Genomic DNA, 17,176 nt, shown 5'->3' with positions numbered 1-17,176 from the left:
GTCACCCATTGAGATGTGTCACACTGCATGAGGAAAAGGATGGCCACACCAGATACTGACTGGTTTTCTGATCCACGCCTCTACCTTTTTTTAAGGTATCTGTGACCAACAGATGCATATCGGTATTCCCAGTCAGGGGAAATCCATAGATTAGGGCCTAATGAATTTCAGTTGACTGATTTCCTTATATGAACTGTAAATCAGTAAAATCTTAGAACATGTGAAATAAAGTAAGGAGGATAAATTATGATATTCTTGGCGAGCATTTGTATTGAGTCAGTGTGTATGAATCAACTTCTACAGAGAACATTATTACAGATTCCCAGCCAAGCAAAACCAGTTTGGTGTCAGATTCCACGCAAGGTTAATATTGTTCCTTATTCCTTAATCCAAATAAAACAAGCTAACATATTACCACCAATGAAACTATTAGCATTGAAAAAACATAATCTTGTGTTTTTCTAGTTATATCATGTTGTCTTGTTACTATACTGTATATCAACTACTTTTCTGTTGTTATAGTCTGTGTTTGTGATGTTAGGGGTCACATTTTGAACTTTATGGATTAATTAGTTAGAGACAGGTCGAAAATGCACTGTGGGGAGGGGGGTCCCAACTCAAGGTGTCATAAAATAAATTGCACCCCCCTCACAATATTACAAATATTTCCACATGACCCTCCCCTTGTACTGTCAAATAAATTGCACACCCTCCCCCCTCATAGAACCAACAAAAAAATGTTTAGGAACACAAATAACTGTGACGACCTTGTGTTTATAAACGTGGATATCGACTTTGCCACTTCAACATCATTTTGTGGCACATTCGATGCCATGCAGGGCTACGGGCCAGAAGGTTAACGGTTTGCTGACCACCACAGACAAGCTCACTCTCCCTGGCTGTTTCCTACACTGGTTGAAGTGGATTTAACAAGTGACATCATTAAGGGATCATAGCTTTCAACTCTATTCACCTGGTCAGTCTATTACATGTAAAAAGCAGGTGTTCTTAATATTTTGTACAGTCAGTGTATATTATTTCCATTCAGTACAAAGATTTGTAAAAGTGACCAGGGGTGCACAATAAAGTCTGGGATTTACAGCTCGCAGATATAGTGCAGGTATAGCCTCCAAAATGAGACTATTATGGGCAAAAGTGATAGATTATTTGTATTTGTCAAATGGCAGCCAACCATCGATCATCATGTCATCAGAATAAGACCTTCGATGTGTATTGAAAGGAGCATCAAGGTCATCACCGTGCACATTCGCCACTCTGTGAAGTTTATTATTATTGATTTCATATATCACCTAATAAACTGTATGCTTTCCCATGATGTCGTGACTTTTTTTGGTACGGTTTTTGTACTTTACTCACATTAAAAGGTTGGATGGAAACCTGGTTAATGTGAAGCCATTTTGAGGATGCTGAAATTATATTTTGAACGAATGTCCACATGACTACAGGATACCTTTGAAGTAGCCTAATCAGGTTAAAACATTGTGACTGCCAAAATATTGTGATATGCCACATATAAAATGCAATATATTTGAAAAGTTTAATAATCTAAATTTAGGCTATACTGAAGCGTTAGGTTCTAGTTTTTATTTTATTTTATTTCACCTTTATTTAACCAGGTAGGCAAAATGAGAACAAGTTCTCATTTACAATTGCGACCTGGCCAAGATAAAGCAAAGCAGTTCGACACATACAACGACACAGAGTTACACATGGAGTAAAACAAACATACAGTCAATAATACAGTAGAAACAAGTCTATATACGATGTGAGCAAATGAGGTGAGATAAGGGAGGTAAAGGCAAAAAAGGCCATGGTGGCAAAGTAAATACAATATAGCAAGTAAAACACTGGAATGGTAGATTTGCAGTGGAAGAATGTGCAAAGTAGAAATAAAAATAATGGGGTGCAAAGGAGCAAAATAAAATAAAATAAATAGAGTAGGGAAAGAGGTAGTTGTTTGGGCTAAATTATAGGTGGGCTATGTACAGGTGCAGTAATCTGTGAGCTGCTGTGACAGCTGGTGCTTAAAGCTAGTGAGGGAGATAAGTGTTTCCAGTTTCAGAGATTTTTGTAGTTCGTTCCAGTCATTGGCAGCAGAGAACTGGAAGGAGAGGTGGCCAAAGAAAGAATTGGTTTTGGGGGTGACCAGAGAGATATACCTGCTGGAGCGCGTGCTACAGGTGAGTGGTGCTATGGTGACCAGCGAGCTGAGATAAGGGGGGACTTTACCTAGCAGGGTCTTGTAGATGACCTGGAGTCAGTGGGTTTGGCGACGAGAATGAAGCAAGGGCCAGCCAACGAGAACGTACAGGTCGCAATGGTGGGTAGTATATGGGGCTTTGGTGACAAAACGGATGGCACTGTAATAGACTGCATCCAATTTGTTGAGTAGGGTATTGGAGGCTATTTTGTAAATGACATCGTCGAAGTCGAGGATTGGTAGGATGGTCAGTTTTACAAGGGTATGTTTGGCAGCATGAGTAAAGGATGCTTTGTTGCGAAATAGGAAGCCAATTCTAGATTTAACTTTGGATTGGAGATGTTTGATGTGGGTCTGGAAGGAGAGTTTACAGTCTAACCAGACACCTAGGTATTTGTAGTTGTCCACGTATTCTAAGTCAGAGCCGTCCAGAGTAGTGATGTTGGACAGGCGGGCAGGTGCAGGCAGCGATCGGTTGAAGAGCATGCATTTAGTTTTACTTGTATTTAAGAGCAATTGGAGGCCACGGAAGGAGAGTTGTATGGCATTGAAGCTTGCCTGGATGGTTGTTAACACAGTGTCCAAAGAAGGGCCAGAAGTATACAGAATGGTGTCTTCTGCGTAGAAGTGGATCAGAGACTCACCAGCAGCAAGAGTGACATCATTGATGTATACAGAGAAGAGAGTCGGTCCAAGAATTGAACCCTGTGGCACCCCCATAGAGACTGCCAGAGGTCCGGACAGCAGACCCTCCGATTTGACACACTGAACTCTATCAGAGAAGTAGTTGGTGAACCAGGCGAGGCAATCATTTGAGAAACCAAGGCTGTCGAGTCTGCCGATGAGGATGTGGTGATTGACAGAGTCGAAAGCCTTGGCCAGATCAATAAATACGGCTGCACAGTAATGTTTCTTATCGATGGCGGTTAAGATATCGTTTAGGACCTTGAGCGTGGCTGAGGTGCACCCATGACCAGCTCTGAAACCAGATTGCATAGCAGAGAGGGTATGGTGAGATTCGAAATGGTCTGTAATATGTTTGTTGACTTGTCTTTCGAAGACAGAAAGGCAGGGTAGGATAGATATAGGTCTGTAGCAGTTTGGGTCAAGAGTGTCCGCCCCTTTGAAGAGGGGGATGACCGCAGCTGCTTTCCAATCTTTGGGAATCTCAGACGACACGAAAGAGAGGTTGAACAGGCTAGTAATAGGGGTGGCAACAATTTCGGCAGATCATTTTAGAAAGAAAGGGTCCAGATTGTCTAGCCCGGCTGATTTGTAGGGGTCCAGATTTTGCAGCTCTTTCAGAACATCAGCTGACTGGATTTGGGAGAAGGAGAAATGGGGACTGCTTGGGCGAGTTGCTGTGGGGGGTGCAGTGCTGTTGACCGGGGTAGGGGTAGCCAGGTGGAAAGCATGGCCAACCGTAGAAAAATGCTTATTGAAATTCTCAATTATAGTGGATTTATCAGTGGTGACAGTGTTTCCTATCTTCAGTGCAGCGGGCAGCTGGGAGGAGGTGTTTTTATTCTCCATGGTGTCCAAGAACTCTTTTGAGTTAGTGTTGCAGGAAGCAAATTTCTGCTTGATAAAGCTAGCCTTGGCTTTTCTAACTGCCTGTGTATAATGGTTTCTAGCTTCCCTGAAAAGCTGCATATCACGGGGGCTGTGCGATGCTAATGCAGAACGCCATAGGATGTTTTTGTGTTGGTTAAGGGCAGTCAGGTCTGGGGAGAACCAAGGGCTATATCTGTTCCTGGTTCTAAATTTCTTGAATGGGGCATGCTTATTTAAGATGGTTAGGAAGGCATTTAAAAAAAATAACCAGGCATCCTCTAATGACGGGATGAGATCAATATCCTTCCAGGATACCCCGGCCAGGTCGATTAGAAAGGCCTGCTCGCTGAAGTGTTTCAGGGAGCGTTTGATTGTTGTTGTGTTAGGAATAGCCGCGTAGATTGGAGAGGAGGCAGCACACACGTTAAACTTTTCTGTATAACTAGGCCTGCCTGGAGCGTATGTGGCCACATTATTATAGGACGATCTGGGAGAAGGATGATCTACAAAAGACATCTCAGTATCGGAAGTTAAAACAATACACAGACTGGTCTACTACAGTGCCTTTCTAGACTGTATAAACTGTCGAGAGTAGATCCACAACTGATCCAAATTGAATTAAACATTCAAATCACAGGGAATTTGCGCCGTTATTCAAAGGACAGTTTCACTACAGCCTAGAGTAGAATTTTGTACTCGCTTGAAAATAATAATGCAATTATTCATTGCATTGTGGTGTTGTAGGCTAGTCTAGGTAATTGTATTTTCACTAAACAATATCAATAGGGGAGTTTGTTGAGCAGCGTGTCTCATGTCTTCACTCTTCTTTCATGCACAATGATGCACCTGGCCTCTCCGCTCCCTATCAGCTATTCCTATGTGTTCTTGTGGATTCATATTTAAAAATGATGCAGCTTTGAATTATTTTATGTGTGGTATGATTGTTAGTTAGCCTATTGCAGACCTGGACAAACGATCCACCTACCACTATTGTCACTATGAATGGTGGATAGTGGACAGTTAGACTGGTAGACTATATCGACCTGTGATATAGTAAAATTTAGCTCTCAGAAAAGCATAGTGCAACTGGCTGGTAAAACATGCCTGGACATGTCTTACCAAAGTAAAACATATGAATAAGTATAGAGAGAAGAAAAGTGTTTTAGCTCAAATTTCTTTGAGCCCATTCAATTTTAACATAGTAATAGTCTAAGAAGACAAGTTAATATGTAAAAGAAAGTAGTGGAGAAATTGATAATGCCTGTCATTGTACTTTTCTTACGGAATTTCAGGTTAATTGAACTTTTGTATGATATCTGATGCATGCAAATGTTCCTTTTTTTATGACAATCTTCTGTTCCCTCTATTTTGTGTCCCATATCCACTGAGTGGAGGCTGCTGAGGGGAGGACGGCTCATATTAATGGCTGTAATAGAGCAAATGGAATGGCATGAAACACATATAAACCATGTGTTTCATACCATTCCATTAATTCCGGTCCAGCCATTACTAGGAGCCCGTCCTTCCCAATTAAGGTGCCACCAACCTCCTGTGATACTACTAGGAATCGTGTATCTGGAGTGAAATATAGGGAATGTTATCTAGTGGAGGCTGCTGAGGGGAGGACGGCTGATAATAATGGCTGTAATAGAGCAAATGGAATGGCATGAAACACATATAAACCATGTGTTTGATACCATTCCATGAACTCCGGTTCAGTCATTACCACGAGCCCATCCTTTCCAAATAAGGTGCCACCAACCTCCTGAGATACTAGTGCATATAGGGAATGTGTATCTGGAGTGACATATAAGGAATGTTATCTAGTTCCTCAACACTATCACCTGCACACATACACAATCTATTGTTCTCTATTGCGTGCTCTTTCTCTCTCATATACCAACCTATAAACACACCTGCTGATGCCCTGCTGGGTATGCATATATGGATTGTGTAATAAAGAAAAATACACTGCAAATTGACCTAAAAGTTGAATAGATCAACAATAACAAAATCCACCATATCATAGCAGTGACTGACTTTCATATCAACCTTTCAGTCAAGCCTAAAATGCCATCTCTGTAAGTTGATTGGCCTTTAGAATTTGCACAGCCTCTTTACTCCGCCCCTGTATTCTTTGATTGGGCACACTGTTACTGGAGCAGTTGGCAATGTACTGCAAGTTTTTTTTTTTTACCTCTAGCTAAATGCCCAGACATGTAGCTTGATTTTGTAGCGGATCCGCATTGTTAACTGGGTAGGTGAACATCAAGAGAGATAGAGCCGTATCCATGCACTAACTTGTTGGAAAATGATCATCTGTACGAAAAAAATGGATTACCCCCTCGGAACCCAATGTCAGCGCGTCCAGAACCAGGTATTTTTCTTGCTACTAAAAAGCCAGTCAACATTCAAATGTACGATTAGCTAGCTGGCTAGTAATGAAGTTAAGTCGACTGTGTCGTTCATTCATTTGCCCAGAAAAAATCTTTGAGGCAGATATTGTGCTAATGTACAACTAACGTTAACTACAATAGTACGTTAGATGGCTGCAGTCAGAACCACTTCATAATGATGTTGGTTTTAGGCTCGAGTTAAACTTTTACTTTATCTAGCTGGCTAGCGGTAATTATTTAAATTTCCTAAATGACTGTCTTGCTAACCCAGAAAACTGAATTGATAACTAACGATAGATGACAGTTGACCAGGGGCAGGTGAGCAGCTAACTATCTAGTGGCTCGTATTTTAGCTAGTCTGCCTATTAATATGAGCGAGGTATTAAGTTTGCTCTAGTTTACTACTAACGTTACCTAGTGACTTATTGTTTCTCGTCTCTGAAATAACATAGTTAAGGTAGTTAACAATGGCCATACATTGTCAGTATGGCTAGGTAACTAGCTTACTTGAGGGAAATATACGATTTTAAGAATGTTCTCAGTCAATGAATGGGAAGTTGCTGTTGACAAATGGTTTAGTCAAAAAGCTTGCTAATCAGTTAAGCGAAATGTCAAAATTATGTGGACAGGACATACCCATTCAACTAAATTTAATGGGATTGAGTGGTTACCTAGAATGTAGCTAGCCAAAATGGATTGGCAACTAACATCTGTTAATATGCTAACTATAATACCCTTCATCCTGATGTCTTTGCATTATAATCGTATTTTTCCAGGCCAGGTTTGATATGCAGTGCTATCAGCCGCCTACTCTTTTTCTCTTTTTGTGAAAGAACGTGATAATGACATTATCTCTAGAGCTTTGCTCGTGCAGAAAAGTGTCTGCTAATACAATGTCATTCTATAATTATGGCGTCAGTCTCTTATGACGGTTTACAAAGAATCTCGCTAGCTAACGAACAAAGGTTGTCGTTGACAATCAGAATTCGAGGAGCTGATTTTTCTGTTGTTTCAATCGGCCTAATGCATTGTCCTCTGCCGTAATGTAACACGTTTGGTAAATATATTTGTTTTGTGTGTCTTTTTTTTCACTAAGATGTTGACTTCTTTGTGCTCTGTGATGCTGGGTGCACTGCCAATCAAATTTGTTTTTCTCTTTTCCATGCTGTTTTTACCATGTACAGCCGAAAGGGGGCAGTGCGGATAGGATAACTTGTTTACTGCAATTCAACATTCAGAAGTTGCTAGAACAATAGAGGAATGTGATCAGTGACATGAATTCCTTAATATTTGATATGAAGATAAACTTGACCAATACCTATGCTTTGTCTACAAGTGCACTTGCAAGTAGGGGTTTAGAGACCTATGTTCAATGCAATTCATGTACATGTCAGGTGCATCACTTTTATGTCCTGCAGCAAACCTGTCTTAAATTTTTAAAAATTATGATAAATACCTTAAGAGATTTGTACAAGGCGTTTGCAGATTTGACTAGACAGGAGCAATATGCTGATCGTGTTTATGTGAGATGTGTATATATCTCATTTGAATAAATAAGGTGTTTACAGTTTGGACATTTGTTGCCGCACTGGTGAGAAAACAACCGGCATATTGTTGCACCATGTATTTGGGTGTTCTCTCTTTGCGCAGAATCAAAAACATCACATCATAAATAAGCTTGCTGCAAAGTGCGCACACTGGCCCAAAGTAGGGTCCCCTTCTAGACTATTGCTCCCCTTATCTCCTCTCAATTAAAGTGCCACAGATAAATGGCAGGTGGCGAAAACGGTCTTATCTGCTGCCATGCATATGCATTGGCCATTCTTAGGCATGGTTTTAGTTTGAAAAAGAAGCAAGTCGGAGAGAGGGTTGAAAGGGGGGGATTATGAATGTGTACCTAGCCAGGTTACAACAGATAAAGTAAGTAAAGTAACCTGATATTCTCAAATACCTTGTGTGCATTAGGACTTGTGTTTCTAGTCTTTATTTTCAGCTCTATGTAGGCTGGCAAGAGTACAGGTTTGTTTGTGTTTGTTATCCTGTCTTTTTATGTAGGCACCATATAATCTGGCTTTACCTGTCTGTCACCTTTATCTGAAGTTTTGTTTTGTTATACAAGTTTGCCTGTGTCTCCATATGAATTCTGGCATGTTTGTGTTGGTGGTCTATGGCTGCTGTCCTGCCCAGCTCCCCCTCCTCTCCCCCTACGGGCTGCAGCTGGCTGTTTTGCACTCCTCCCTGGGTTCAGGTTGCAGAGCCAAAAACAGGTCTCGCCGTTTGTGTTTCTGGTGAAGAGGGACGAGTCTGTTAAAGGCAGGCAGCTGGGACACTAGCAGAGCAGCACATGACAAGGACGGACCCCTTCAGCCTCACTCAGAATGCAGATTGAATATCCACTCTCTCCTCCTCCATCTGCAGCTGACCCCCTCCCCTGTAGCCCCCTGCACTACCTCATCCGCTCCCTCACTCCCTCCCTCTGTCACATTTACCCTTGGAACGACTACTGGCATAATTTTTCTACTCGTCTTTGTTCTCATCTCTGCATACCTCTCATTTCCTCTTTCGTACTCAACAATTTATAGGCCATTGTTGTCTGTTTCCTTAACCCCTTTTCCCATCTTTGTTTGTTTCTTCTACATCTTTCCCTCCCACCCCTCACCACTGACACTTTCTTTTGCATCTTGTTCATACCCTGTGATGTTCTCTGATCAGTAAACAAATGTATGGATGTATGTAGAACTGACGTAAATTGTAATTTCCTGTCTGGGACTGATGCTGTTTCAATTTGACTAGGCAACTTTTTTATATTGGAACATGTTGGAGATTAATATCTATATTAGAGCATACCTAAATGTTCAATTAATCTACCCAGCCCTTATAGAAAATGTAGGCCAAATGTATGCCGGTGTGATAGTTTGAAGTGTCTGGGATTTTTCTGGTCTGGTTTGATTCATTAGTGACCCATTTTTAAATAATGCCGACAACAATGAACAGAAAGACTAGTTCCATGTCTTCAGAATCAGTCCACTCATCGTGCCTTTTAAATGGTGACTGACCTGTTGAGCGTGCCTAACGTATTTGTCTTGACTGCGGCTCTGGGAGCCTGTTTTTCTGGGTCAGCCGCGAGGTGGGGTGTCGTCAGGCTTGGTTATCAGGCCCTGCTGAAATGGGATATATTTACAGGGGGAGTGAGGCATGGAGTCTCAAGCTCAGAGCGTCTTGGTTTGGAATGGGGTTCTATCTGGGACACTGACTGGTCTGGAGCGTTGTCATTCCAGCTTTAACGCAACGATTGGACATAGAATATTAATAAAACACATTAATCTGGTGTCATGGCCACAGCACCATGGCAGGGTTTGTAAAGCCTGGGGAGAGCCCTGCCACGATTCCCCACCCACTGAAATTAAACTCGGAAGTGTTTTATTCGCTTGTATGGAACTTGATTCTCAGAAAGTTCCTCGAAATCTCCTTGGAGGCTTGGTTGGACTGAGTTCTTAGTGGGAGTTTCTTGAGGCTTGTTTATTGATGCCTGTTGAAGCCAGAGAAAACCCCATCAAGGAGTGTGGGGCCACAAATCAGTTGTGTGCACGTGCGCAGACGCATGTCTGTAGGGTTGTGAGTCACAAACACCTGTGCCAGAGATATTGGTATTAGACAGGCGAGGCCACAGTCAGAGTTGAGTTCCCATTTTACTTGAAAGTGGGTCGGGGTCCAAGTCAGCGTGTCAGAGCTTTCACTCCTGTTTGCTATGCTCTCCGTCACTGAACCTCCTCATCTTCTCGCTCTCCAAAGGCCTCCACACATCCATACCGTGCATGCTCTATATAGGCCTACCATCAGATTGACAGGCAATAGCTGTTGCGTTGTGAACGAGGACTCATACTTGAAGGACATGGAATGCAACATTTAATCATTGAGGCAATGAATTCCATGGACTGATTAAACCCCCTATGCCTACCTGTTCCCCCTCTTGACATCCACCAGCATGTTGTATTCAGTTTATATTGGAAGGCTTTGTACCTAATGCTGGAGGAAGAGCAGCGCCACCTGCTGGTTATGGCACAAAGTGTTTTTTATATTTTTTTATATGAAACTGCGAAGCCAGGGAGATATGTTAACATGATGGTCAAATGCCAAGGAGTTATTCCATAAGGCAGTGGAACTAAATAACGACTACTGATATAGCTTTGGTATGACAGGGGTCATAACTCTCCACAGTGGTGGGTTACTGAAAACACTAGGCTCTGCCAGCAGAGGTTGCTGAGCCACTTGGCCCCTAGGTAAGCTGGCCTGGCCTCTCACATTTCACACACTGGGGAACAGACTCAAGACCTGTTCTCAGCCACTCACTCACTCACTCACTCGCTCTCCCCTCCCCCAGTGCTAACAACTTTTCCTAGAAGCCGTTGTGTGAGAGAGGTAATAAATGTCTTTAGCCTTTACAAAACCAGGCCCTATCAGTCCATATTTCTCTTGGCCGATGTCTCTCCTCCCCAGCCAGTCTCTCGCTCTTTATTCCTCCTTCATTGCTGTGTTTCTTCCCTCATTGAGGCCTCATCCAGTTCCAGTCTGGTAATTTCCCCAAACACCCGAGTTCCTCTGCTCTTCTCTACTCAGGTTATCAGCTCCTCTCATTTTAAAATGGAGGGTTTTGAGCACTTTTGGCATTATTCAGGGTACCACTTTTAATTCACTGTTGTCTCTTTGCATCCTCCTATGACTATTGATCTGTTTGTCTTTTGGTATATCCTCCCTGGTACTGTGAATGTGTGGGATGCCGGGCTCTTTTTTCCTTTACCGGCAGGCCTTTCTCTGCCTGAAAAGTGTGCAGAGCGGCCTTGTTTGTGTTTTGCAGGGGAATATTGTGAGGAATGTCTAGTGGTACAAAATCTATGCTGCTGTTTACAAGAAGGCTCCTGTCGATGGATTGATTCAAAGTTCATAACCCACAGCTCAGTCCTGACGTGCCTGAGATGCACAGACTGAGTGTAGGTTGACACCACAGGGACCTTCAAAACAGAGGCTGTCAGCCTGCTTGTGAAAAATCCTGCCATTTTTTTTATTTTCCATCTTGTTATCAACATTGATTTTCACCTGGCAAGGAGGAAGATACATAGACCTTGTTGGCACTTGCTGTGTGCGTTCAGTCGGTGACATATTGTCTCTGCCACCTGTCTCACCGTCCTCTTCCTCTGGTCCTGTCCAGGTGATGAAGGTGAATGCCGAGAAGGAGCGGGCGTCGCTGCGGTGCATGAAGGCTCTGGCCAGCAGGGGGTGTGTGGACGCCGTGTCCCAGCAGATGGCCTCTCACCCCCAGTACCTGGAGAGCTTCCTCCGTACCCAGCACTACATCCTCCACATGGACGGCCCCCTGCCCCTGCAGTACCGCCACTACATCGCCATCATGGTGAGGCCACTGGAACCACGCATGATGCACAGAAATGCATCTTGTATCTGCACCAATCATGCACACCCACACGTAGTTGCATACACTTGCACAGACATGTAAACACCTCATTCCGCCCACACTCAAGGACACCAAAGCACTTTCATATACATAAACAGTCACCCGTACTCGGCTTGGCCCACCCACGCACAATGACAGAAACACTGTCAACATGCTGGAGACAAGCCTGTTACTGTTCTAGATGTACTTGTATTTAAGTCCTCTCCCCATCTCTCCCAGGCTGCAGCACGGCATCACTGTGGCTACCTGGTGTCTCTGCACTCTGCCCATTTCCTCAGGGTGGGGGGCGACCCGCTGTGGCTACAGGGGCTGGAGGCCGTCCCTCCTCGCCTACAACACCTTGACCAACTCAACAAGGTTCTTGCCCACCAACCCTGGCTCACCGCCCACTCACACATACAGGTACCACAGGAACCAGCTCTTATAAAGAATATGTAACATTCCTACAGATCAGATATTTGGATGTCAGCTTTGTGCTTTTAGTGTTATATCCCTGATCAGTACACTTACATTCTAGTCATTTAGCAGACACTCTTATCCAGAGCAACTTACATCAGTAATTTAGGGTTAAGTGCCTTGCTCACGGGCACATCAGCAGATTTTCACCTAGTCTGCTTTGGGATTTGAACCAGCAACCTTACGGTTACTGGACCAACACTGTCTAATCTCCACCATGAGGCCTACTCTCTGCTGTGTCCTTCCCCCACCAGGCGTTGCTGAAGACGGGAGAGCAGTGCTGGTCTCTGGCTGAGCTGGTTCAGGCTGTAGTGCTCCTGGCCCACTGCCACTCCCTCTGTAGCTTTGTTTTTGGCTCGGGCACTGACACCGACCCCGTCCCCCTTCCCAGAGCCCCCAACGGCACCCCCCCGGGCTACTGCCTCTGTGACGCTGCCAACGGCAACGTTAGCGTGCCGCAGCCTCTCACCTCACCCTCAGACCACACAACACGACGACGGGTAAGTGTTGTGTGCCGTATCAGACTGAATATGACGTCCAAGCTATTCCACAACAGATCGTTGCCTGAAACCACAGTCTCATGTCTCTTCACTCTATTGTCTCTCTCCTTCTCTTGGCAGTCTCTGGACTCCAGTTGTGAGATGGTGTGTTTGAAAGAGAGGATCCAGAAATCCCAGGAGGAGAAAGAGAGGAGGGGGGAGCATCTTTTACACACCCAGACACTGCAGCACACAGGTACACTGTTCCCCCTCACTTTCACACCCGATGCTGTGAGAGCTAAACTCATGGGTGAACATTGAGTGACGGATCCCTCCTCAACTATGTTTATTGACCCTCTCACTGTCATCTCCCAGATGTGGAAGATGAGGAGGAGATGACCTACTCTGCAGACCCCTCTCGTTTCATAACAGACCCTGAGTTTGGCTACCAGGAGTTTGCCCGTAGAGAGGAAGACCACTTCCAAGTGTTCCGGGTGCAGGTAAGTACACAGCTGATATTATATACGGCTTATATTCTATGTTGGAATATGTGACACCCTTCTGGGAGGCGACAGGTGTCCATGTCAGTAAAGTAGTGAATCAGCCCTCATAGAATATGAGTACAATATACTGTCTCATATGTCTATGGGTCTATAGTTAGCTGAGGTGTAACAGGAACCATATGAGTATTTCAGGTTTGTTTGACTGTGTGTGTTTTCTGTCTGGAAAGGACTACTCCTGGGAGGACCACGGCTTCTCCCTGGTCAACCGGCTGTACTCGGACATCGGGCACCTGCTGGACGACCGTTTCCGCAGCGTCACGGCCCTCCCCTCGTCCCACGGGCCTGACCTGAAGAGAGCCACCTGGAACTACATCCATTGCATGTTGGGGATTAGGTGAGATCACGCTACCAGTCTGCACACACACACACCGGCACAAGCGCACGTCAGACATACACACACGGCATTCACAGAGAGTTATTGTAAAGTGAGATGCTATCATAATCATATGCATTGCAGCCAGGTTGGTCCTAGGATTCAATGTTTGTGATTGGCTGCAAAGGACCCGCTTGATTCTCATTCACGTTTGTGTGTGCGCGCAGGTACGACGATTATGACTATGGGGAGGTAAACCAGTTGCTGGAGAAGGAGCTGAAGCTTTATATCAAGTCTGTGGCCTGCTACCCTGATGCCACCAAGACCCCGCTGTGTCCCCTGCCCTGGGCACCACTCAAACCTTCTGAGAGGGTACGCATCCCAACTCATACCAATACACCCTGCGTCCATATACAGCTGAACTATATACTGGAAGTAAATCTACCGCATCAAATGCAAAGCGGTAGTTTGTGTTCTCTGTTTCACCCTCCACCACATTCCGTCTCTTCCAGCTCTCTAATGATATGATCCTCTTTGTTTTCTCTCTCTTAGATCCATGTGAACTTGCTTATAATGGAGGCTCGGTTACAGGCTGAGCTTCTGTATGCTCTGAGAGCCATCACCCAGTATATGATAGCTTAGGTCAGTTGGTGAGAGGGAGAGGCACAAAGTTACAATCACCAACGGTACAGAAAGACCCAGTTAGGAGGCCTCAGGGTTGGGAACCTCTTTACAGCAGGCAGGGATATGGGGAAGAGACTGGCAATTATGAGGGAGAAAGAGCAGCATGCAATGCAGCCATATCCTGCAAATGTGTGACTCTGTCCTATTTTGCAGTAAAAACTAGGGAAATATATATAATGCAATCATTTAAGCTCTATTTGCGTGATATGCACACTGCAGTGGAAAGCTCTTTGCCAAAGTCGAAGCAATCCCTCTCTTCCCCTCTCTCTGCCTTCTCATTTTCCATTCTGCGAGGTTGGTCTGTCCACTTCATTTGATGTATTTTCCTCTTATCAAACATATCTGCTCTTGATGGTTAATGTGCAATTATATTACTATTATAATAGATATTCATTATTTTCATTTTTAGTAATGTATTGTTTAGCTATGTCTCGATTCTGATGACTGTGATGAAAGCAGATGGTTGGTTCTGCAGTGTAGCAAGGAGATGTGTACCCATGGCCAACACAATACCCTCTTTCTTGGTTTGGGATTATTTTTGTCTTTTCAACATTGCATTTGTTCAAAACCAATTGTTTATCCTTTTATATTGGATTGAGTGAATGTTTTGGTGAGATATTGCCATAGTTTGTCTTGTTACAGTCCTTGTTGGTGTAGGTAGGTGGTAAAGGTGATGGACAATTGTTCATCGTAGCTCCCTTAACGTTTCACATTTTTACTGAAGGTTCAAGAACAAAACCCAAACACTGCAAGATGATATCAAACAACTATAGTTCCTTTTTTTTAAAGCACTTTTTAGATATATAGATATATATTGTAGGTAGCGCAGAGATGGAGATCCATGTTGGTCTGTCTTTTCTTTCCACTGTATGGTGTCTAATAGAAATTATAAACTGGGCGGTTCGAGCCCTAAAATGCTGATTGGCTGACAGCCGTGGTATATCAGACCATATACCACAGGTATGACAAAACATTTATTTTCACTGCTCTAATCACATTGGTAACCAGCTTATAATAGCAATAAGAACAGCCCTTAGCCATGGTATATTGGCCATATACCACATCCCCTTGGGCCTCATTGCTTAATGATCCTGAGGCTGCTTCTTGGGTCCCTCTGTGTTCCGATCAGCTGATCTCCACTCCTAGTCACCCTGTAACCCTAGTCGTCTTGTGTATGTGGAGTAGTGCAGGGACTCACGTGGTCCTGACAGAAGATCAGAACTCACTTCAGTATCTTCGATAAATCTGCAATCGCTATGATTATTTAAAAAAAATATTTTAACTTTAAGAAACGCAATGAGGTGGCCAAAGTAATGTTTTGTAGAGTGAAAAATAAGCTCAGCCATATGAATGTCAATTTTTATATTGATGTGCTCTGGCATAGATCAAATGAAGGAATCTCCATTTCAAAGAAAACCATCTCTAAAACGGCATTGATGCATTTAAGTGGTTGTTGAAGGTCTGTAGAACTCTGAACTGGAATATTGCAACATAAAAGTCCCTGCAAGTGACCTGCATTGAGTTTGAATTGATGTTAAGCATACTCTACTATGCTACTGAAGATGTAGACTAAGGATGAAATGTCATCAATGGTCTGTGTACGATCTTATGCATGTGAAAAGTAGGTCTGTCTTTTTCAATTATTTATTTGGCAAGCTTTATGACCTAAATTAAAAATGCTGATTCATGGTACAATTTGCAGAACAGTGTGGGTAGGTACTGCAAACTAGATCTTTAAAATGCAATTATATCCTTTTTTTGTTTTACACTTTTTTTTGTCAACTTTGCATTACAGTACTATAATTGTTGAGTTCTTGATGTTGCTTCTGGGTTCGCTGCTATATCCTGCCTGTTGCGCTGCATCCTGAATATTTTAGAGGCAGCAGGGTGGAAGACCCTTTTCAATAGGCTCGACCGTTTTTAAACGACAGGAGAGAAGAAGAGAAAAGTGCATATCAACAGAAGTGCTTTTTAGTGCAGGTGCCTTTAGGCCAAACTGGACTGGTGCTTGAGTGGGCAGACATGACTACTCTGGGCTAAGTGAGAGCCTTGCTAGATAGAGCAGACTGCCCCGACGGCTCCTCAGGAACAGTGTTCTGTGGCCCATATAGAACGGCCAGTGCCATAACCACTGGACACAAGTATGCACAGTGGCTCTTCTGCTACCCACCTTTTTGCGGGAAAATGCATTGAAATTAGTTGACGTAGATGTACTGTAGCGCAAAAGAGCACTACAGTCCTCATTGGCTGCTCGTCAACACCTCTATGACATCGTTATGGCTCCAAATGCAGGAGCGAAAGAGTCTGTTCCTGTCTGAAGCTTCCGACCACCAGGCCAAGGAACCAAAACGAAAAGAGCCACTGACACAGAGATGGATGTTACAGTTGTTCAATATTTACCACGTAAATGAATGGACAATAAAATAAAAAATAAAAAAAGTGAAACATAAGTTTAAAAAAAAAAAAAACTGTTTTTGGAAATGTGAAGACTTATTTTTTCTATAAAGATGTTCTATCAAGCGAGTGTGTTTCCACTTCTTTTCTTTTTACTGGGGTTACCTAATTGTGATTTCACATTTGCCATATGCTGCACTCCTCTCATATTCAAATCTAAATCAAGTGTACAACTGAAGGACTCGACTACAGTAGTACCTCAAGGAAACCAGTTTAGTCATACCATTCACAGTACTATTGTAATAAGATACATTCAGAAATGTAAATAGCACATATTTCCCAAAAATATAATAAAAAGCGGGAGTCCTTACAGTTAAAAGGATGGTTGTCTTAGATCATTGAGGAGGAGTAAGGATGAGGCTAGCCAGGATCCATAACAGAATCTGAGACAGACTGCATCGTGATTTGAGCATGCCTGAAATCAACTCAACACGCATCTCCAACCATTGGCCGAGTTCCCTTCTGATCCCTCACCCCTGTGATCATCTTTCTGAGAAATCCACATTTAACCTATCATGCTGTTGTGCAATAAGGAACAACACACAGTTGTGCTCATATTGCTAACAGTTGATATGTCTGTCACTAACAT

At 43.3% G+C, this 17,176-nt stretch overlaps 1 protein-coding gene across 1 annotated transcript; it reads left to right on the top strand.

Annotated features, from left to right (window-relative positions):
* The first annotated feature begins 5,962 nt into the window (after positions 1 to 5,962).
* On the top strand, positions 5,963 to 16,656 carry LOC115129444 (sestrin-3-like). Its single transcript, XM_029659786.2, has 9 exons — positions 5,963 to 6,152; positions 11,378 to 11,578; positions 11,858 to 12,040; positions 12,349 to 12,594; positions 12,715 to 12,829; positions 12,949 to 13,073; positions 13,304 to 13,470; positions 13,677 to 13,821; positions 14,002 to 16,656. The coding sequence occupies exons 1-9, from the start codon at positions 6,087 to 6,089 to the stop codon at positions 14,089 to 14,091; spliced, it is 1,338 nt and encodes a 445-aa protein (XP_029515646.1). The 5' UTR covers positions 5,963 to 6,086; the 3' UTR covers positions 14,092 to 16,656.
* Positions 16,657 to 17,176: the final 520 nt, after the last annotated feature.

Source organism: Oncorhynchus nerka, linkage group LG5, assembly GCF_034236695.1.
Source record: "Oncorhynchus nerka isolate Pitt River linkage group LG5, Oner_Uvic_2.0, whole genome shotgun sequence".
Taxonomy (NCBI): domain Eukaryota; kingdom Metazoa; phylum Chordata; class Actinopteri; order Salmoniformes; family Salmonidae; genus Oncorhynchus; species Oncorhynchus nerka.
The sequence above is the reverse complement of the archived record's forward strand: the minus strand, read 5'-3'. Positions and strand labels throughout refer to the sequence as shown.